At 38.0% G+C, this 22,785-nt stretch overlaps 1 protein-coding gene across 5 annotated transcripts in view; it reads left to right on the forward strand.

Moving 5' to 3' along the window:
* The window catches only part of secisbp2l (SECIS binding protein 2-like), a 47,416-nt gene that overhangs the window by 18,900 nt on the left and 5,731 nt on the right, over positions 1 to 22,785 (forward strand). For 3 of the 5 annotated variants that reach the window (XM_055661273.1, XM_055661269.1, XM_055661272.1), the window contains 14 exons: positions 136 to 454; positions 2,648 to 2,765; positions 3,852 to 4,081; positions 5,691 to 5,715; positions 6,849 to 6,964; positions 8,698 to 8,850; positions 9,393 to 9,509; positions 9,657 to 9,824; positions 10,180 to 10,321; positions 11,302 to 11,465; positions 11,961 to 12,099; positions 13,604 to 13,766; positions 20,307 to 20,527; positions 21,479 to 21,633. In XM_055661273.1, the coding sequence (XP_055517248.1) occupies positions 136 to 454; positions 2,648 to 2,765; positions 3,852 to 4,081; positions 5,691 to 5,715; positions 6,849 to 6,964; positions 8,698 to 8,850; positions 9,393 to 9,509; positions 9,657 to 9,824; positions 10,180 to 10,321; positions 11,302 to 11,465; positions 11,961 to 12,099; positions 13,604 to 13,766; positions 20,307 to 20,527; positions 21,479 to 21,633 (2,230 nt within the window). The remainder of the gene's footprint in view (positions 1 to 135; positions 455 to 2,647; positions 2,766 to 3,851; positions 4,082 to 5,690; positions 5,716 to 6,848; positions 6,965 to 8,697; positions 8,851 to 9,392; positions 9,510 to 9,656; positions 9,825 to 10,179; positions 10,322 to 11,301; positions 11,466 to 11,960; positions 12,100 to 13,603; positions 13,767 to 20,306; positions 20,528 to 21,478; positions 21,634 to 22,785) is intronic. The other 2 variants (XM_055661270.1, XM_055661274.1) reach the window with 2 other exon arrangements.

Consider the following 22,785-nt stretch of genomic DNA (forward strand, 5'->3'; position numbering starts at 1 on the left):
TGCAACATTTCTCTGACGAGGAAGCAGAAGTTTCTCTGACGAGGAAGCAGAAGATGGGGGGGGGGGGGGAAGCAGAAGTGCAGAGATAGGGTGTAAATGAGTAATTATACAGATTTAATTATTTTGTTTTTATAGGCAATTGCCTGCGTACAATGGTGATATTCGGTGGCCTCAAGCGAATCCAAACTCAGGAGGACCATACATTGCTTATCCAATATTGCAAACTCCACAGCCTCTTGTTTCTACTGATTATGCTTATTACCAGTTCATGCCAGCACCATGCACACCGATGATGGGTTTTTATTCCCCTTTACCAACACCGTATACTGCATCCTTCCAACCTGCAACCGTGGTAAATGCAGTTTCTGAATGTAATGAAAGATCCGTTCCTGCTGGAGCTGTGTGTCCTACCACAACGCCGAGAAGCAGAGTCAACAGAGGGCCATTGCCAAAGGTAGGAATTTGCTGCCTTTTTGTCTTTTAATATTTATTGATCGCCTCCAGCACGGCTCCATTTAAAAATTAGTCTTTGCTTTTATTCTGAAACACTTGTATCAATTTGTTGAAAAACTTGATATGGCACAGTGAGATGAGCAGTTTGTCACGGCTGGCAGATGTATAGCTGTGCAGCCTATTTGAAGTAATACAGCACTGGAGGGATAAAACTGCAGATGCTAAAAAGCCCCCCCAAAAAATCAGGTAACATGCTGCAGGTGGTGCAGCAACTATGGGGAGTAGGTTAGCACCCCCAATAACCATCATAAGATCATCAACTCCCACAGTTATCTCGACCACAGATCATTTCTGTTAGGGTTACGAAATCCTACTTTCTCCATCTCTATTGTATATGCTATAATAAGAATTTTCCGACCAACACTAATACGATGTATTTTTTTCCTTCACTGTGGAATTCACTCTGTCATTGTTGATGGGGTTCTCATTCACACCTCATCCATCTCCTTCAATTCTACTCCCATCCCCTCTCCTAGCTAGAACAAAGGAGTTCCTGTAGAAAGCCTACCATCCTTCCAATTCAGTGGATTGTTCGCCACAATTTCTGCCATCTGCAGTGAAATTCCACAGTCGATATTGGTTTAATTGTCTACTTTGGCATGGTGTTGCAGAGACACAACGATGGAAACGAACCCACAATGTCCAGTGACCAGTGGATACCCAACTGTATTGATCCCATTTCCAGCATTTGGGTCATGGCCTTCTACCTAATGTGATTCAGGTGTTCATTCAAGATTCATGAAGATTCATGGCCATTTTTGAATGTATCTATATGTTCCATTAAAATGATCAGATAGTAAGCAAGGTTTAAGCATGAGGCCAATTTTGCCCTTTGTTAATTTAGTTTATTGGTAACAATTATAACTCTGTACTTCAAATCCAGTTGAGCCGTCTTCATGTGGATTAATTTGGGATTCTCACTAGCTTCTTCTTAATCTGTGTAATTCTGATACTTCAATGATAAAGTATAATTACTGGGAAACCAATTCTTGCCTTTCTATTGGCAAAATGCAAATCACTGGAATGACATGGATAGGAAAGTGGACATTATCTACAGGGGCTTTAGCAAGGATTTTGACCAGATCGCACATGGAAGTTTAGATGCCAAGAGATCCAGGATGGGTTAGCCAGTGCAATACAATTGGCTTGGTGGTAAGAGTCAAGGGCCTGTCCCACTTTGCAATTATTTTTTTTCGACGACTGCGAGCGTCAGTGACTGACTCCCGTAGTCGCCCTAAAAACCGTCAAGTTGTACGTCAATATACGACATGCTGCGACACTCCGCGTCACCCAGATTCAACACAAGAAGGTTACACTGAAGTATAATAATCACATTGGAAAGAAACTTATCGACAATCAATCTAAGGACCAATAACATTTTAAGAAATAAATTGTTTATTTAACGTCAGCTTAAAAATAACACAATATTGAAAAACAACAATTTGTTTAACAAGAAAGGATCAACTTCAACAAAAGTAACTGTATATATTTAACGGCATATTTCAAAGAGCATCATACTTGAGCAAAAATGTTATTCAACAACAATAGTCAGATCTGACAATAACATTACAATTTACATCAACTCCAATGAACTTCAAGGCAAAGATCTTTATTTCTTCACCACATTAGAAAGAACATTATTTCAGATGTTCTTAATAATGTACTTTGTAAGCTAGCAGAGATATTTGCATCATCGTGAGCCATGAATTAATTTCTGGGAGGGTGGTGTAGTGGACATTGAAGAAGTTAACAATGGGATCGATCATTTGGGAATGTGGGCCAAGGAAAGCTAGATGGAATTTGACTCAAAGTGTGAGGTATTGCACGTTGGTGTGTCAAACCAGGGCAGGACATGCACCTGCACTCCCAGAGCTCTCTGTTCTGCAATTATTTCGAGAGATCGACCATTTACTGTGCATAGTTTTCAGAAAGTGGTGAGTCAGATGCACTGTGTGGTGAAATAGGTCTTTTGACATGCTTTTCTGCATTGACTGATTCGGGCCAAATGCAGGACAATAGCACTAGGTTCAGGTGGGCAACTTGGCTGACGGAGACAGCTTGGGTTAAAGGGCCTGTTTTCATTCTGTATGACTACTACACTTGAACAGTAATTCCCACTCTTGTGTCTGTGCAGACTTTGAGAACCAGCAAGCCTCTGGTTAGAAGTGTGGCTGTTCAGAAGGAGAGCAGTGCCTCAGGCCCTGAAAATAGATCAAAAATTGTTTTGCTGGTTGATGCCAGCCAGCAGACAGGTAATAAATAATATTATTGAAAGCTTAATTTGAAAACAAACTTTTTCTAGAAAACAAGCTGAGCAAAATGATGTTTCCTTCAATTATGCTTGTCTTATACTTCAGTATTGGAAACAAAGATTAAGTTTTATTGTGACGTTCAAATTGCTTTGTTTCTGATAATTTATTTTGACTATATTAAAATATTTTTACCCCAGAAACTCTTCTTCTGACACTGAATCCATTTATCAATTGTAATTTTAATGCCTGGCCAGATTTCAATCAAACTTAAAAGATTGATTGTATTTTTAACCTTTGCAACATAAAAACGTGCTTTAACCAGGAGAAAATTGAGGATGAGAAAATCAATTGTTGCATTGTGATTTTTGTTATAGCCTTAAACCACTATACTGTTGACAATTAAATGTTCTTTCAAGATCTTTGTAGAGCAACATGGAGTGGATTTTGACGTTAAGAATCACAATGCCATGAAGTTCGATACAGAATGTGCTTGGAATTGGGGTGCAGATTAGCAACTCCCATCACTGTTCACAACTATTTAGAGTCTGATGTAATGGTGAATAAAATTGGTGCCTCAAACAGTGTAGTCTTTATTTACCCAGGGAACAATATTTAGCCGTCAAGTATGATATTTGAATTATATTTTGCTTACCACTTATTATAAATGACATTACTAAACCGACCAGTCTTGTTTATATATTTACATCTGGCATGTTCTGGCAGTAATATAATTTAGTAACGTCAACATTTTGATCTTCAGTTACAATGACATATATTCATTTGGTTACCCTTATACCAAATTGTTTCTGTTTTGTTTTACCATTAAATGAATGAAGTAGTGTTTGCAGTTTTTCTGGTAAATGCCCAAGAAGTTATTTGGGGAAGTACTTATTTATTGTGGAAGCCTCAGCAGAACAGATTGAATTATCAATGCTGAATTAAGATAAATATACATTCATCTTTCCCAAGTCTAGTTTTGTGTGTTGACTAAATGGTGCTGAAATCTGTAGCATTTGGTAGCTGTGATCATTTGTACTTTCATTATTTACAATTATTCATGCAATATTTCTATTCTGTCATTTAAAGATTTTCCTGGAGATGTAGCTAATAAATCTCTCTCCGAGAGGGCCAGTCCCATGCTTTGGAAATCAAAAGTCAGACGAAGAAGAGCATCTCACCCTGCTGCTGAATCTTCTAGTGAGCAAGGAGCCAGTGAAGCCGACATTGACAGTGATAGCGGCTATTGCAGTCCCAAGCACAGTCACAGTCAAACCACGGCAACTGCTGCTCAGAGTACAGAATGCAGCAATGTTAAAGTATGTAAATTTACATTGCAATACAAGCTTACTTTGATTAACAATGTGTTAGAACAGAAGACGCTGATGATAATAGTTTTGAATCGTGGTCTCAATCTATCAAATCATTTGGGCAATTTACATTATGCTATACCTTTAAGACTTTTGTATCAGTGTTACCTTTCTTACTGTGAATTTACAATAAAATGCTTAAGGGAAGAAAAGATGGTGGTAAAGGTTTTATGTCCAATAAATGTTTTTTTTTAAATATTGAAGGTTTCTGAGGAAAGAGTAAAGGCCAAGGAAAAATGATCAACTGGAAACATTTGTTATATAATTGAATTTGGTTTATATTTGTGGAATAGATGCAATATATTGAGCTGTATTTGATATTGTTAATATGTCTTAATAATGACCAAGTGTTTCATGAAAGCATTGTCGATCAAAATTTGACATGGATCAATTTGATATGGAGATATAAAGGTACATCTTAGAGTAGGAACGAGAGTGGATGAGGCATGATTTCTAGATTTTTAATAATTGGAACCTGAAGATGAATCGCAGAACATCAGGAATACAAAATAAATTCAGATATATCAAAAATTTGTAGAGGTGAAGAAGATCAGAGATGAGGTGGGGTGTTCCAATCGGGGGATTTGAAAATAAGGGTGTAAATATTAATATTGCTTGGTTGGTTGTCAGCGCAAGCAGGAAAAGATGAGGTGTGTTGGATGAATGGGCTGGGCAAATAAGAACACAAAATCTGGATTACTTCAATTTTACACACGTAGGTAGAGGAAAATAAGTTTTTGTGTATATCGAGTACAGGGGCTTTGTTTTTCCCAAGAGAATTGGAAGAGATTTCTGCTTGTCCTGCACTGGATATCAGCCAAACAGTGACAGGACAAGAGGGAGGATGATTAGGTGGAGTCTATTTCCGTTCATTGTATTTATTAAAGCTGATGCAGTACATTTTGATAATGTTACAAAGAATTGTACTTTGTTGAGAAGTGGGAGAGAGCAAACAAAAGACTCGACCTACAAGTGCATGAACATGAAGAGAAGATTTGTGTTTGGAATCTCTGTAAAAAAATAATACAAACTATGACAGTTTAAAAATTATTATTAAGAGGAAAAATTAAGCAAGTTGAAAAAGCCAAGATGGATTGGCGTCCCAGAATTGGCAGATTTAATTGTAATTTAATAAATGGGTCTTCCAAGCGAAGATGCTTACAGTAGACATCCACTTTTTTTGAGTGAATTGGTGAAAGGAAAGACATACACACAGGGCCCTCCATAATGTTTGGGACAAAGACCCATCATTTATTTATTTACCTCTGTACTCCACAATTTGAGATTTGTAATAGAAAAAACTCACATGTGGTTAAAGTGCACATTGTCAGATTTTATTAAAGAGTATTTTTATACATTTAATGCTGAAGAAAACCAGACTGAATGTAGAAAGTACATGTAGAAAAGGAATGTAGAAACTAAAATGCAAATTGAAAGGACAATATTAGTAGATTAGGTACAGTAATTAAAAAGGAATCAATAAACTTTGACAATTAGGAAAGAATGTATTTAGATGTGCAGAGTTTTGTTAAATTAATGTTTTTGTTTTTAATTTCAGGCCGAGGATTCAGCAGGGATCACAGGTAATTACCAATGATTGCAATAGATACTTATGTCTACTGTTTGCATGGTGACGAGCATGGCAGTCATTGAGAGTTTGGAATAATTACTTCTGAGCAGTTGAAGTTAATGCATTTCAGAGGATGATTGATACTTCTGTGAGGAAGAATCGAACATTGTGTATGGAGACAGATCTGATTATAGAAAGGCATGGAAGTGTTTGTTTAGTATGAATATTTGCATTGGCTTTCTTTCCAAATGTGCTGTTTCTGTGGTAATATATACACTTTTGATGCTATGTAAAGCATATGTTTTGCTCAAGTTACAATCAGTCCACATCAATTGAGGCACCCATCTCCTAGCTGGCAACTTGATTACGTTGGCATTTTGTTGTTTAGTAGTTTGAGGTATACAACAGGGATAATTTCCTTCAGCCCAATTTATCCATGATATATAAATGTTAATTTGAAGTAATCCTATTTGCCTCCATTTCCCTTGAGACTTCCCTCCCCCCTCCCCCCCCCCTCAATCCTTGTACCTGTCCAAATGTTTCGACATTATAATTTTACCTCCCTATTTATCTCCTAATTTTGACACGATCAGAAATTTGGTTTTGTAAACCTGATCAATAATCTGAATATGGGATGTAGTTTGGACTGAGCGTTACATGCTAAGGTCTTCAAAAAAATGTTCTTGTGGTTTGTGGCATGTTTGTGTTTATTGTTTATTTACAACTACTCTGAGAAGGTGATAGTGGACCTGCCTCCTTGCACAATTTGCTTTAAATGCCCCTTGGCTTCTGATTATTGCTCCACTTTATTTGTGCATGTTGGCTGTTGAGCATTAATTTCCGCAACATGAATGGAACATGCATTATATGATTTATGTGTTTTCTTGGGTAAAGGAATATTTAGCCCAGTTAGATAAGTGTTCAGGTTTTGGAAATCACATTTATTGTTGAAGCTAAAGTTTCCTGCTTTCTAGTCGTGTAAAATTGTTAGATCCTTAAAGTTATAACCTAAAATTACCCTCTCTGAGCATGCCTGGACATAATTTAACGATGATTTATGTTAGTATGCTTTAACTATATATTTTGTCCTTTTAACGTGAACTGTTACCGTAGTTATTAATAGAAATGGAATGATCACTTCATCAGGAGCCCCTAGTTGGGCGAATATAGCTTCCCAAGCACCACAGAGGTTTGGGATGGATAGATTCCAGGTGATTCCTTGCAACAGAGGTGGAAGACTAGTAGATCAACGAAACACACAGGTATATACATTTGCGCAAATTTTGAATTTGTTGCATCCAAATTTTAATTATATTAAGATTGCAGAAAATGGTACACCTTCCAGTTAATTTGCAAAGTATATTTCTGTACCAACATTGAGTGCTGTAATAAACATACTTGGATCTCCAGCATCATCACACCAACAAAAAATATTTTGGGTGTTAATCTGTTTTTGTAAATTGAGGTTGGATGTTGTTTTATTCATCTTTCTTATTAAAATAATACTTCCACAAGTACAAATCTGGTGGTAAATAGAAAGACTGAGCCGACCATCATGTTGTTATAAAGTGCTGGAAAGACTCATCAGATCAGACAGCGTCTGCTCAGGGGAAGAAGTTAACATTTCAGGTTTAAAACGTGGTTTAAAATTGGGATTGCCATGATGTTGAGCTATTCTTTAATCACTCATCTATCAGGTCTAAGACCTTTCATCAGAAATGGGGAACGTTTGGAATTTTAAGAGGTTTAAAGTTGTAACGAAAGCGGAGGTTATGGAGAAAACGTTGGTGACAAAGGTGCAGACTTTAAGAGATTCTCAATGGGATGAATGGCAGTGATGCTGGCTGAAGGTGAAGTTTTGTTAATTATAGCTAACTATCTGCAAGAAATATCAATAGAAGATGAAAGGAGAATGCAGGAAAGCAGAAAAACTGTTGGAATTGTGTGGGTATGGATTGTATAACTGGTCGCAGGAAGCTATAAAGGAAAAGAAAGACATTGTGGAAAGACTGGGATTGCAGGAGTAATCTCCGCACAGTTATGAAGAGGCCATAGAAACTGGGGGAAAATGAGTGGTTTCTTACAGAGTAGAACTACAAGTAGGTGTCGTTAAGCAGAGAGAGTGTGGATTTGTGATAGATATTGGATAGTAATAGAAAATGCTGCCTGCATAGCCGATGTCCATGATCCAACTAACAATGTTCTGTTGTCAGCATTTTTCCTTGCTGTTTGAAACGGGATGAAAAATTTTTTTTTTAAATGTCTTTCTTAGAGAAAGCTTTTGAATCTGGTTTTGGGTATCGCATTGTTAACCAAATATTAATCTCATAGAACATTGAATTCTCCCAATTTTGTTAGCCCTTGCTGTCTCCTCCTCTTCCTCAGCCCCCGGGCTGTCTCCTCTCATCCCTCAGCCCTTGGGCTCCTCCTTTTTCCTTTCTTCTCCCTGCCCCCACCCCCCATCAGCCTGAAGAAGGGGTTCGGCCCGAAACGTTGCCTATTTCCTTCGCTCCATAGATGCTGCTGCACCCGCTGAGTTTCTCCAGCATTTTTGTGTACATTCATCTCATAGTTGTTGAAATTATATAATTTATCTATTAAAATATAAAGCTCTTCACACTCGCTTAGTTTCCTTTTGCAAGACAACTAATTTTTGCTTTGAGATGCATACAAGAGTTGAGAGTGTTTAATTGCCACATGCACTGGGACCACAACAATGAAATTCTTGCTGCAGCTTTGCAGGCATATTAAATGCAAAAACACGATAAATATACAAGAAATTGTCCAGGTAAACCAGGATAGAATGAGCTTTTGAAGGTTTATTATATGAATGGTGTTGCTAACTGCAGAACAGTGCAAGTGCTCGGGAAAGATTGACATGAATAATGAATGATGTTAAGAGTTTTTCTTGGATCTTTGGGCTTGAATAATTGTACTGATTATGACATTTTGTAAGATCTGGGCTGTTTATAAATGGATCCGTTTTGGTGTGCAGGATTGTTTCAGAGGGAGGATGCAAGACCCAGAGAGAACACCAAGCCAACAGAAGAATCGTGATTGGACTGCCGGACAGTCCCCTGAAAAACTGCAGTTTACCAATGGGCGAAAGACCGGAGCTGAACAAAATAATGATTTGTTATATTTTAAGGTATTCAAGTTTAGTGCACATAAAATGTTTGAATTTGTTTAGTTGCTTCTTCGATTGATCATTCCTAGTTCGGGACCTAATAAGTGTAAAGCTTTGTGTGCTGCAGCTATGTGCATGCAAAATGCGAGTTTAATCTCTATCCTGGCTTGCATTAGCTGATGTAAGCCCTGGAGTCTTGAACAACAAGCATTGACTAGGCTAAGCAGACTGATGTAGAGTTCTAAATATGTATTCCTAATGTCTTAAGGCAATCTGTTATCAGGTACATTTAAATCCAAAAGAAATATATTTCAATACTGTAATAACATTCCAAGTTCAAAATTCTCTGTTCTTTGAACAGATATTTGACTTGCTTTAAAGATTTTCCATTAAATAGCATCATATCAGACAAATATTGTTTCCAGAACAATAACAAGACAATAATGGCAAACAGTCTTCATAGAAATAGAGATACCCATCAAGTTATTACTGTTCATTGACTGCCACTAGTACTGCGTTTTATGCTCTTGACTTTCAACAACGTGTAAATCTTTTCTAAATAGGATGACAGTGAGTTTCCGGAATTGATTAGTGGAGCAGGAGTTTCTAAGAGAGTTGGCCTTGACAATGCTCAGACTAAATGTTCTTCCGTTTGTCAACTCCCTAAAAAGCCAGTGGGGGTAGGTATGGTTTTGGATCTTGGTTTCCCATTATATTCAGCAAAATGTTACATTTGAATAACTGTGTTTTAATTCTTGCGATAAAAAAGTAATTATAGGAATTTGGTTGTGTTGATCATTGTTATGATTTACTATGCCTTTCCCTAGGTGGGTGATCTCTCAGAAACCTCTCCAATCAATATTGTACAGACACCAATTCCAATAACTACAGCTATTCCAAAACGTGCTAAAAGTCAAAGGAAAAAAGCATTAGCTGCAGCACTTGCCACAGCTCAGGAGTATTCAGAAATTAGCATGGAGCAAAAAAAGCTCCAGGTGAGTACCTTTTTAGTAATAAGCCAAGTTTAGAGAGTTGGCAAACATTATGGTACACAGTTCATTGTTTACCGTTGACATTGGGTTACTTTTGCCATCCATAAACCTAAAGCAGTTGTATTTGATTAGCAGGGTAAAGGCAAGTCACAAAATTAATACTCCTCCATGTAAGTCTATGGTTGTAAAACTTGTGCACTATGATGGATATCCATTAAAATTGTATAGATTTTTTTTTGTAAATACCCTCATTATCTTCTAAACAAAATACACTTAGGTGTTCCAAAACATTCATTTAGTGCATTGTTGCCTGCAACTCTTTGTGCTTGGTCTTTTTCATGCTTTGCATTTTCTCAAGGAGGCTCTGAATAAGGCAGCAGGGAGGAAGAGTAAAGCTCCTGTACAACTGGATCTTGGTGACATGTTAGCTGCACTAGAGAAGCAGCAGCAAGCCATGAAAGCAAGACAAATGACGAATACAAAACCACTGTCATACTCGGGTAAATTTCATTGTTGTACTTGGGTACCTGATTTTCTTTCCTTGGACTACTTCCTCTTCATGTTTCAATTAAAATACCAAAGAATTCAAATTCATCAAAGTAATTGCACAGAAGGAAATATTGAGGCAATTCTAAAAATGCTTCGTAGGTGCGGCAGCATCTGTAGAGATGCAAGTGGTTGATGCTACTGGTCTATGATCTCTACAATTGCTGCCTGAACTGCTGTGTAATCAAAACTGTTTCTTCTTTGCAGATTCCACCATTTAGTTTGGTTTTGCACCCTGAATGGCACCTGCCATTCCTTGTGTGATTTTGAACGTTTAAATGTAACTTGTCAGAGATGTGGGTGGAAAAATACCATGTAGAATGCATTCAATATCTTCCCATTGAGAAACATGATCCCTGCTTTGTCTGAATTACAGTCCAGATTTTCCCTTTTCTAATTTGATATGTCCATGGTTATTTTGAAAAATCATATGGAAATATTTGACAACATATTTTATCTCATTTGTCCCTGTAAAGTAGACCCATTTTTATTTTTTCTACTATTGGAAGTGAGATACTATATAAGGAATATGACATTTCACTACTTTGGATGGATTGGAGCCAGAATAACCCCTAACAATGTCTCTTAGTTGCCACCACAAAAATTGAGTTGTATTGAACCAGTATCAGTCTCTTAAATCAATTTGAGTTTTATATAAGGAAATGATTTGTGTTCTCGAGTGATAGGGCTATTGCAGCTAACAGAAAAACAAGTTGGATTCAAAGCCAGGGGTCGGGATGTATAGGAGACCATCAAATGTTCCAGTTATCTCAAATTCTACTGTTTAAAGTTCATTTTATCTAAACAGTCTCATTGAATATCTTGTCATTTCACAGGCACTGGTTTCAGAATCCTAAGATCAGTTGCAGTGTACTAAGTTCACCTTTGTCATTGAAATATTGTTCCAATAAATGTTTTCTTGTCCCTTTTCCAGTTGGTACAACAGCGCTTTTTTCTGTCAAAGATTGTGGGAGCATGAAACATTTACACAATCAATTTGTTGGATTTCATAATCCATTGGATTCTGGTGTCCTGAGGATAAGAAGAGGGAAGGAAAGGGAGATTCCAAAAGCAAAACGTCCAACTGCTCTTAAAAAGGTAAAATGTGGACAGAATTATCAATCTTAATTATGGCAGGGTGTATTTAGTTTTATTTAATTTGTTTTTAAAATAACTTGGTTGTAGTAAATGAAAGACAAAAATTGACATTAATGAGGAAAAGTTATGATTTATCCTTAAATAATGACTAACTGGATATTTCCCTTGAATAGAATCTGAATATGGATGTCTGATCAGTGAGTTTGGTTGAGATGCTTTGTTGAGACTAAGTAACCCACCCTTTGTAAGGAAGGCTCGCCAAACCCATTATTTGCCTGAGCTGTAGCTTAAACAAAGGTTTGGCCATCCATCCTCCTTTCAATCAAATGTGTAGCATTCAATAGAAAAAAAGGGAAAGCAGACAGCTGATTCAGAAAGGATTTGAAATGTTTTAGTTACCTATATAATGCAACATATGGATAACTACAATAGAGAATTATTATACCTTAGTTATCGTTCCTAACGGCGCATTAAAACCCTTTTTTCTCTACACAGATTATACTGAAAGAAAGAGAGGAAAAGAAAAATAGATTTTCAATAGAGCCAACTATTGTTGGATCAGAGGAACAAGGTGATGCTCAACTAAGCTTTCAGGAGGAGCAGACATTAACCCATGAAGTTGTTTCTCAGGAAGGCAAGTGCTCTGCATGGAGTGAATTTATATTTCAGTGTTTTGTGTTCTTTTGTAGCTGTGGTTAAATATCTCTTTCCATATATTTTTGTGCACCATTGACAATTTCACTAGTATTTACATGCCTTCCACAATATTCTTTGTGTGATGGAGCACAATGTTTTTTGCAAAGGTGACAACAGAAGAAACTTAATTGTGAAAAGCTGCTTCATTGAATCCTCATGACTAGCCAACGGGAAATCAGATAATTGAGTTGCATTTTATTCTTTCTGAAGCTCTCCACAGATAACCAATTTGTCCATCCGCAATTGAAACCTATCAACAAATGATGTTGGACTTGCCTGATTGCTTAACGTGCCTTTGAATAGAAGGAAATCTTTTTTTCAGCAGTCGCCACACCATTTAAACATGAATTTTTGTTTAAGTTTTGAAGTTATTTTGTTGGAAGCTTTAAAAAAAACTAAACTGATTTTACTATTTTCCAGAAAGAAACTTTTATCCCTTTATGTGTAGGAAAGAACTGCAGATGCTGGTTTAAATCGAAGGTAGACACAATGCTGGAGTAACTCGGCGGGTCAGGCAGCATCTCTGGAGAGAATAAATGGGTGACGTCATTCTTTCTCTCCAGAGATGCTGCCTGACCCGCTGAGTTACTCTAGCATTTTGTGTCTACCTTTATCCATTTAGTTGGCTTTAAAAACTTGCTGTTTTCCGATAATAATAATAATAATAATAACAGCTGTTCATGCAATTTCTTCAGTCAGTTAATGAAATAAGAAAAAAAATTACATTTCATTCTCCAAACCTTGTAATTGGTTAAATTTTGAGACATTTTTTGTAAACTCCAATTTGGGTTCTAACTCCGATTTCTTATTTTCTTTAAAAAAAATGAAAAAAAAAAGTCCTGTGATCTTAATTGCCCAATATCAGATAGAAGCACTTCCATTGGCTTTAGTTTACAAGTAAAAAGGAGAAATAATTAATTTTTATCAATAAATTTAGGAATTTAGCAACAAAAAATATAAAGATAACATACGTAAAAAGAAAACACGTCCATTCTGTCTTCAAAAGTGATAGCTAGACAGCTTGGGAGTTGCAACCTTAAGAAACAAATGTACTGTCCAAAATGCCATTGTGCAATTGTTTACTTAATGACCAGGCAAGGGTATAACTAATTGCATATTACCACGTGAGGTGCAGTAGCTCGTATAGTCTCCGCCATTAAATAATAAATCTGCAAGTAAAAGCTTAAAGAGAATGTGTAATAGTCGAGAGACCTAAACAAGATTGAGTTATATATTTTAATATGGGCATCTATGAAATTAATGTCAAAATAACCTCATGAGACAAAAACTTGACATTCATAATCATTTTCAAAATTGGATCCAGATATTCCAGTACCCATGGAGCAAGCAGCACAACATGCCTTATTGCTAGAATGAATTATTGTTATTGATGATTTAAATTGTTGCAATGAAGATGGGTAACGTGCAGTTTTTATTTTCAGATATTGGATTGAGTGCTACCAGTGACACTTCTCTGTCTCCTGCAAGCCAGAATTCCCCATACAGCATGACACCAGTTTCGCAAGGGTCCCCTGTCAGTTCAGGAGTTGGCAGTCCAATGGCATCTTCAACCATCACAAAAATTCACAGCAGGCGCTTTAGAGAGTAAGCTTATTTGAAAATTTATAAAAGTTGTCTCTTGTTTGAAGTATCGCAAAAACTTGGCTTTTTCCTACAGGTGGCAAAGCAGAGTAGAGGCACATGAGACTGCATGTGCTGGGCTCTGGCGTAATATCTAACTCAATGCTTTATCTAAAACCTTAATTGTTTTATTTAGAGTATTATATGTGTACCTATGATGAGGTACAAGCACAATGAAAATTCTTGCAGCAGCATTGCAGGCACATAGACTTGGCCAAACACACAAAAATCATGTGTAAATTAAAAATAAACTTCACACAAAAATTCATTAAAGAAAGTAGACTGCACTAATGTCTATTATTTTGCACAAAAAAAACATAATTGGGGGGAAAAAATCAACTCCATGGTAGTGCACGAGCGTTCTTGTTGAGCCGTCATCATTCAAGGAAACAATCCTCCATCTTGCCCATGACCACCAGGTTACCTCATCTACACTAATCCCACCTGCCTGCGTTTGTCCCATATCCCTACAAAACTTTCCTATCCATGTACCTGAACCTTTTCAAGTTCACTAAGTGCTTGATGTAGATTTTACTTCGGAGTCACGTGAGTGACTACGTGAAGAAGGGCCGTCCGTCTGCGTGCGCGTCATTACGTCTGAACGCAAACGCCCGACGGACTGGCAGAGGCACTGCGTCCTCCCAGGCCGTTAGGATGGGCAGGTAAGGAAAGTTGAATCACTTACCTGCATTCTTTCGGGCTTGAAACTTTTTGTAGTTTCAGGGCCCAGATGTCGAGGAGGCGGTCCGCAGGGAAGTAGGCTGCCAAAGACCGCAGCATTTCCCAGTAGCGGGCAACGGTGTTTCCCGACATTTAGCGCCGGCAGGAGACTTGTTGCAGGAGGAGAGCTCCGTTGGTGGTCCTGCAGTATGGGAAAATCCACCCGCAAGTCAAACACCACAGTGATAGCACCACTGCGGTGGCATATATCCATTAACGAGGGTGGTGTAAAATCTGTATCTTACGACAGATTGTCGAACCTCATTTGGCACTGGTGTATCGAGAGGAATATTTGGGAAATCTACGAGGTAGATATAACACGGTGACAGATGCTGGATCACGAATGTTTAATAACAACACAGAATGGATGTTGAATCAGACAGTATTTAACAAAATAACTACACGATTTGGCATACCAGATGTTGATCCGTTTGCATCTAGACTAACCATTAGTTACCCATATATGTGTCCTGCGAGCTGGATCCAGGAGCAAGGCAGTGGATGCTTTCTCCCTCAATTGGGGAGGAATGTTTATGTATGCTTTCCATATCAAGCAAGACTAAGCCACAGGCATATTGGTAGTGCCAGATTGGCCTACTCGAGCCTGGTCCCCAAAAGTTTTGGGAATTATAGTCCAGCCAGTAATGGCTGTACCCAAGAGCAGGGACCTCCTAGTGAACCCAGTTACAGGGAGCAATCATCCACTACATGAACGTATAACTTGTTGGTCTGCAGATTCTAAGGAGGCCATTTCAAGGCATAGGACTGTCCGAACAAATACAACACAGTTCGGATAACGGATGTCTTGGAGTTCCTATCAACTGTACTATAACTATAAACTAAGTTATAGTGCATCTATAGTGCCAGAGGCGCACTCTCCTCCAATCTGATGCCGGAAGCAGGGCACAGTTCGATAGGAACGCACCCCTTTGCAACAAAATTAATGAAGGGAATTTACAATTTAAGACCTCCAAGGCCAAGGTACACTGACACATGGGATGTGAGCGTGGTACAAACCCTACTTTGACAGTGGGGACCGCCTATAACTAACCCTGAAGGTGGTATGCTGACAAAGAGTCCAGACACTGCAAAAGCTACGGTTGGACTACATGACCACCAATATGAACAACATAACATTCCTAATCAGGAACCTGATAAAACAGAGCAGGCCAGGAATGCCAGGGATGGAGATCCAGTTCTTGGCATATCCAGAGGACCAACGGTTGTGTAGGTGGTAACATACTAACACCACTATCTGAGAGTTACGGAGAACCTCAGAGGCTCAGAACAATCGGTCCTCATCAGCCATAGAAAATAAATAAATGAGTTTTTTAAAAAAATAACAAAAAAACACACCAAAATGTGTCAACTCAAACCATCTCCAGATGGTCAAAAGAGGTAATGGCGGTAGCAGGAGTAAACATTTATATGGTTAAATCTCACTCCACCAGGGCTGCATCTATGTCGGCAGCAAGAGCTATGGACGTGCCCCTTGACGACATCCTAGTGGCTGCAGGATGGACGAATGAAACAACGGTCCACCGGCTTTATAACAAACCCATAACCGGACTGGGGGTGTTTGCACGTACCATTTTAAGTTCTGTCCCTTAGTTTCCCCCCCCCAAGGTTGGGAGGGGTAATTTTTTTTTAAAACTTTTCTTCCATTTAAAGCATCAGTTTCTTTACTTAAATACGTAATGTCTGAATGCTTTAATGATTACACGCATCCATGGTCAATCCATTCAGTGTTTGACGCCTGGATTCGTAACCGGCGTAAAATCACAGAGCTTTGAAATCTTCACGTAGTCACTCACGTGACTCCGAAGTAAAATAGTAAGATTAAACGAGAACTTACCAGTTTGAAGTTTGATCTTGATTTTATGAGGAGTTACGATGAGCGATTACATGCCCACCCATTACGTGCCCACCCTCATACTATCAAGGTCATATGGAAGTTCCAGTTTCTTCACAATCTTACTATTCTCAGGTCTTCTTTTTTATCTGTGATTTAACACCGCTGCTTTGAAGATTGACGCGCACGCAGACGGACGGCCCTTCTTCACGTAATCGCTCATCGTAACTTCTCATAAAATCAAGATCAAACTTCAAACTAGTAAGTTCTCGTTTAATCTTACTGTTTTGGTGTTGAAATTGCATATCTCAGAATTTAGTTTAAAAAATTTAAGTCTTTGGTGTCTTAAATCTAACAGTTTTGTTTTAGAACCATAGCTACTTGCAGAATTACTCTGGCAGAAGACTCCTGAAACAAAGCATCTACACCCATTTTTAATGTGGCAGTCCGTTCCATCCTGATATGAATGTAAATGTAGACTGGAAAGTGTTTTTTGTAGATTAATGGCCCCTTTGTTCCTTCACAACCATGATGACCTTTTCTCCCCATGTACACTATTCCCATTTGCTTTCATTAGGACCCTTTCCTTCAATGCATTGTCTGCTTTAATGGCTGCCTAAATTATTCAAACATAGATTAGACTGAATGAAAGAGAGGAAAAGAAAAACTGATCCTGATTCCACTACTTTCTCTGACAGTGAGTTTCAGATCACAGCCACTCTGATTTTAAAAAGTTAATCCCAAGGTCTAAATCTGTCTCTTGTCTTGAAGCTCTGCCCTCTTAATTTTGATAACCCCGCCACGAGCAAAATATTTCTACCATCTAAATTCCATGCGCCATCACTCCACCCAACTTTGCAACTGATTGGAGTCTTCATTAATCTCCTTTGTTACTTCCTCAAAAATGAAATTAGTGAGACATGATTTCCCTCACAAAACCAAGCCAACTATCCTTAACTAGTCCCCTATCTTTCCAAAGTAACATAAATCATGTCACTTCAAATTTGCATAGCTTCAGATGTTCTGTGGACAAAGAAGGCAATGAGGTGATGTGATGTTTAAAAATTGTGAGGGGTCTAGCACAGTAGATGGAGAAAATGTATTCCGCTCGGTAGAGGCGTTAAGAACGAAGAACGAGTGGATATGGAATGCAGGTAATTGGCAAAAGAACAAGGTGACATGAGAAAAACTACTTCTATGCAGTAAGTGGCTTGGATCCGGATCGTGATACTGGGGTATAATGTGGGCAGACTCAGTTATGGCATTCAAAATAAAACTGAAGGAATTTACAGAAAGGGAAGGTGGTGGAGTGGGACTCACTGGACTGGTATTGTGTAGAGGAAACGAGGAACATCATGGGCTAAATAGCCTTTTCCACTAATATAACCTCTTTAAGAATGCATGATTATGGCTGTTGTATTTTATGAACAAGCTGTTGCAAGAAGTGTAATTTAATTGTTTTTCATTTAAGCAGATTAAAGAATTTTTAAACTCTCACCCACTTCACTCCCACGTTTTTCATATTTCAAATGCTCAGCTTATATAATCATAGACTCGTGGTAATTTAACCAACTGCAAATAATTTTGTATATTGATGATAAGCTGAGTTTAATTGCAAATGAGTTTTGTTGTGTGTGTGTGTGTACAAAATCTTTTCTTGTCCAAGCATTCTGTATAAATCTGGAATTTGCCTTTGGAAACTAAGATCATTAGAATTTTAAGCAATTGCTTGAACAACTGAAATTGAGGATGCTTTTTAAAAAGTCTTTATTTTTGTATGCTTAGCTTATACAGGTCCTCTCCAGCTTTTGAGTGCTCAACTAATTCACAGGCTGTACTCAGATCGGTGTTTGGGAGACGGGCAGTATAGATCTGCCAGTGCTGTGCGGCTGCAGGCATCTTCTGCCATATAGGAACTCTCTTTATAGCTGCATTTCTGACTTGCAAACTGTTAGGGTGACAAACAGTTCTTGGGAATGGAACCCTGTCCTAAATTGGGGAGGACTTGTCTAGATTTTAATTTTATGAGCAGCATTATGTAAAAAGATGAATTTCAATTTAATACATTATCTTTAGTCGGTATAAAACTTTTCGTTTGCCAATAGTTTTGAGGAATATGAAGTTATAGAATAGTTTTAACAGCGTTGGTGGGAAGATAAGTAAAATTAATTTGACAGAATGTTTTAAATGCTGATTCAAATCCAATTGATTTCCTACTGCATAATGAATGACTTGTTTCCCATCCTTGTATCTAACAAAATAGAATGATATAGTGCCAGAGCTTGTTTTTCTTTAAATATCCAGCAGCACGGAGGGGGGGGGAGGGAGGGGAGGGGAGGGGGGGGGGGGGGGGGGGGGGGGGGGGGGGGGTGACACTACAATACATAGTCTGCAAAGAAAGAACAAATACACAAAAACTGGCCAACTTCCTTGATTGACATAGCTATTCAATGTGCTGATGGGACCATCTGTCTATCACAAATGGATCTCGTTTATTGATTTAGTAACTGGTTTTATAGTTCGCTGGTATTTGCCCACACCACTATGGGATTTAACCGATGCCGTCTGACACCATCTATTCCTGCATCTTCAATTCTTCATTAAGTTGGAAGATGACATGAAATTTGGTGGAGTTGCAAGAGACATTGTCAAAGGATACAGCAGATTGTAGATGAGTTGGAAATTTGTGCAAAGGAATGGAAGATGGAGTTCAGTGCAAACAAGTGTGAAGTGTTGCTTGCACTGCGCAAATGTCAGAGGAAAATACACGGTAAATTGCAGTATCCTTGCGAGCATTGATGTACAGAGGAATCATAGAGTGCAAATCCATAGCTCCCTGAAACTGTCTGCTCAAGTGGATAGGATACATGACTCATTCGATCATGGTATCAGCAATGATATGGTACATTAATTTGTTCTCTCTGCAAATGCAGAACACAGAATATAATGTTTTCAATTCCATGGAAGGCAATTGAACAGTAATCATGGGATCACCATGTCTTTCTTTTTAAAGATGGATTATCAATGAGCCACATATACTCAATTCAGAAAATGTTTAATCTGGAAAACTCAATGGCACCTCTCAGCTGAACAGTGTTCAGACTGTATATGTAAATATATATCCACTGAGCTTGATTTTTCCCTCATTTGGAAACATTGAAAATATACAGTGAAGACATGACTACCCTGCTCATTATGCTTAAAGAAAAATTGGAACATTTGACTACAAATTACTATTTAATGCTTGGTCTTTTTAGTGGAGTGTTTGATTCATGAGAAAGCTAATGGAAAGAAATAGGCAGAGATGCTTTCCTTTTCAAATAATTTGTGCTGTTGGTTCAATGGCAGTGATTTGATGCAGTTGTTTGCCTGCAGGATACTTATTGGAGTCCAATAGGTCAAATTAAAATGTACATGTTTTTAAAAAAATGTAAAGGGTCCTTTCATCAGTAATTTAAGGTGAGAATAAATAATTTGTGAAAAATGATATTGTTGACCAATAAATTATCAAAGGATTTTGCATCGAATTAAACAGACACTGCTTTGGATCGGGACTTTTCTTCAAACAAGAAGGGCCCCAGCCCAATGTGTTGTTTGCCTGTTTACCTCCATAGATGCTGCCCGATGCTGTTCCTCCATCAATTTGTTTTTGAGATTCAATTTGTTTTTGGAATTAAGATTCCAGCATCTGAAGGGTATTGTGGCTCAGCATTCAATTGCCAACTGCTTCCAAAGAATTTATGCTGACACAGATTATTGGAAGTTGTTTGAACACTTCACATATTAGATACTTATTAATTTTAGAATTGCAGAATGAACCATTGTATATCATAAACATCTCTCTTCCATGGAGCGTTGTTATCAGCCTTAAACATGTGAAATTTCCGCAATATGTTTTTTTTTTACATCTTTTAAAATTTTCTCCCGACCAGATATTGTAATCAAGTGCTAAGTAAAGATATCGATGAATGTGTGACACTGCTACTGCAAGAACTTGTTCGCTTTCAAGAACGTATTTATCAAAAAGATCCAATCAAAGCTAAAATGAAGAGAAGACTTGTCATGGGTCTACGTGAAGTAACCAAGCATATGAAATTAAAAAAGATTAAATGTGTGATCATCTCTCCCAACTGTGAGAAAATTCAGTCTAAAGGTACAGTAGACATCATCAACACAAGCTTAATCTGATCTTTAACTGCAGCTCAATGCCACATTATTTCACCCTCTCGAAGAAATTCCCCTTGATCCACCCGCTTCCCTCAATTTCTTTATTTCTCAATTCTGAAGAGTCCTGCACCTGAAAAATTAACAACCTACCTTTTTGTAGCCATGCTGACCTTTTCCAGCATTTTGATTTTATTTCAGTATTTTCCTACTTGGTATTGTAGGAATCTAATGCTGATGTAAAGGACTGGAATTTCCAGTGAGCATAATCAAAATCTGCCCAGAATGTTTAAGTGGATTCTGTGGTACAATTCTGTCCCTTTTCTATCTGGTTTGCAATGAAGTGTGGATGTCCATGGGAAAGAGTGTGGGGTTTTGTCATCAAACTGACTTTGTAACTAATGTAATTGTGAAGTATCAAAATACCTTTCAATGAACCTACATATTGGAGGAAAGTAAAATATGTTTTTTAATTCAACTGGAACTTAACTTGCTAAGGGATTTCACACACAAAATTCAGTCCTCCTGGGCCATAAGGATAATTGAGAAATAATTTTTTTTTTTTTTTAATGCAGTTGCATCTCATTCAGCAATGTAGTGAGAATGCATGAAAACTATAAAGTTCTGGATAGATCAGTGTGTTGATTAGTGCACATCACAACAATGCAGTAAATGGAGGAGTGGGATATTATTGATTCATTATTGATTATTTCATTCCATGTAATCCAATGTCAAAAATTATTTTCACCAAGTAATGATAGCATTTGCTTTTAATTTATCATAATTAAAACTGCTAAAGATGGACACAAAGCTAGAGTAGCTCAGCAGGACGGGGAGCATCTCTCGAGAGAAGGAATGGGTAACGTTTTGGGTCAAGACCCTTCTTCAGGCTGCTAATCTGGGCCAACATATGAATTAATTCATAGTTCTATTCTTTTAGGTGGACTAGATGAAGCTTTATACAATGTGATTGCTATGGCTCGGGAACAAGAAATTCCTTTTGTCTTTGCCCTTGGACGTAAAGCACTGGGTCGTTGTGTGAATAAACTTGTTCCTGTCAGTGTCGTGGGGATTTTCAACTACAGTGGTGCTGAGGTAGGTTTTTGGACTTGCACCTCCACTTCATTTCTGGCACAACTTCTGTACAGTACAATTCATAGAACAGTACAGCACAAGAACAGCCCCCTTGCACACCCCAATGTCTGGCCAACATGTCAAATAACTTCAAGTAATCCATACCTGCACACAATCTGTATCCTACCATTCCCTGCATATCCACTTGCTTATCTGAAAGCCTTTTAAAGCCACTGTTGTATCTGTTTCTACCACTGCCCCTAGCCGCACATTCAAGGCACCCACCACTGGAAAAAGACCTGCCCCAACTCCTTTAAACTTTTATCCTCTGACCTGAAAGCTGTGCCTTCTAATTGTTTTGACATTTCCACCATGGGAGAAAGATTCTGACTGTTTACCCTTTCAATGCCTCTCTCAATTTTATGTACTATTGTCGGGTCTCCACTCAATGTCCAATGCTCCAGAGAAAACAATCCAAGTTTGTCCAATCTATCCTTGTACCCTTTAATCCAGGCAGCATTCTGATAAACTTTTGCCGTTCCCTCTCCAAAGCCTCCATATCTTTCCTGGAATTGGACAATCAGAAGTGCACACAATGCTTAAAATACCACCTATCCGAAGTCCTGTAAAGCTGCAACATGACTTCCTTACTCTTACACTCGACTGATTGAAGGCAAGCATACCATAGGCCTTCTTTATCACTCTACTTGTATTGCTATTTTCAGGGAGCTTTGGACTTGGACCCCAGGATATTTCTGTACATCAAATCCCCTTGCATTCAGCCTCTCAAAGTGCAACACCTGACACTTGCTCAAAATCCACCAATTCAGTTCTCATAATTGATTAGCAGCCTATTCCTTGGTAATTGCGCACTGATTGGGTAGATAAATGAAGCATGTTTTATTTACTGGGAAACACCAGTGGTCTCCTACTGCAACTAATTGACAGGCTATACATTAAGTTGATTTTTTTTAAATGTCGTAATGTATTTTGTTCATCAAGAAGTTTGTTTATCCTCGTAGATTTGGATAGATCAGTCAGTTATTAAAATTTGTTTTAGATTATACACCAGATTAAATTATCAAGACATAGTGGTATAGCGCAGGAACAAACTTGGTCCATCAGCCATTTATTTTTAAAATGATAGAATTGTACAGCACAGAAACAAGTCCC

Source organism: Leucoraja erinacea, chromosome 33, assembly GCF_028641065.1.
Source record: "Leucoraja erinacea ecotype New England chromosome 33, Leri_hhj_1, whole genome shotgun sequence".
NCBI lineage: Eukaryota > Metazoa > Chordata > Chondrichthyes > Rajiformes > Rajidae > Leucoraja > Leucoraja erinaceus.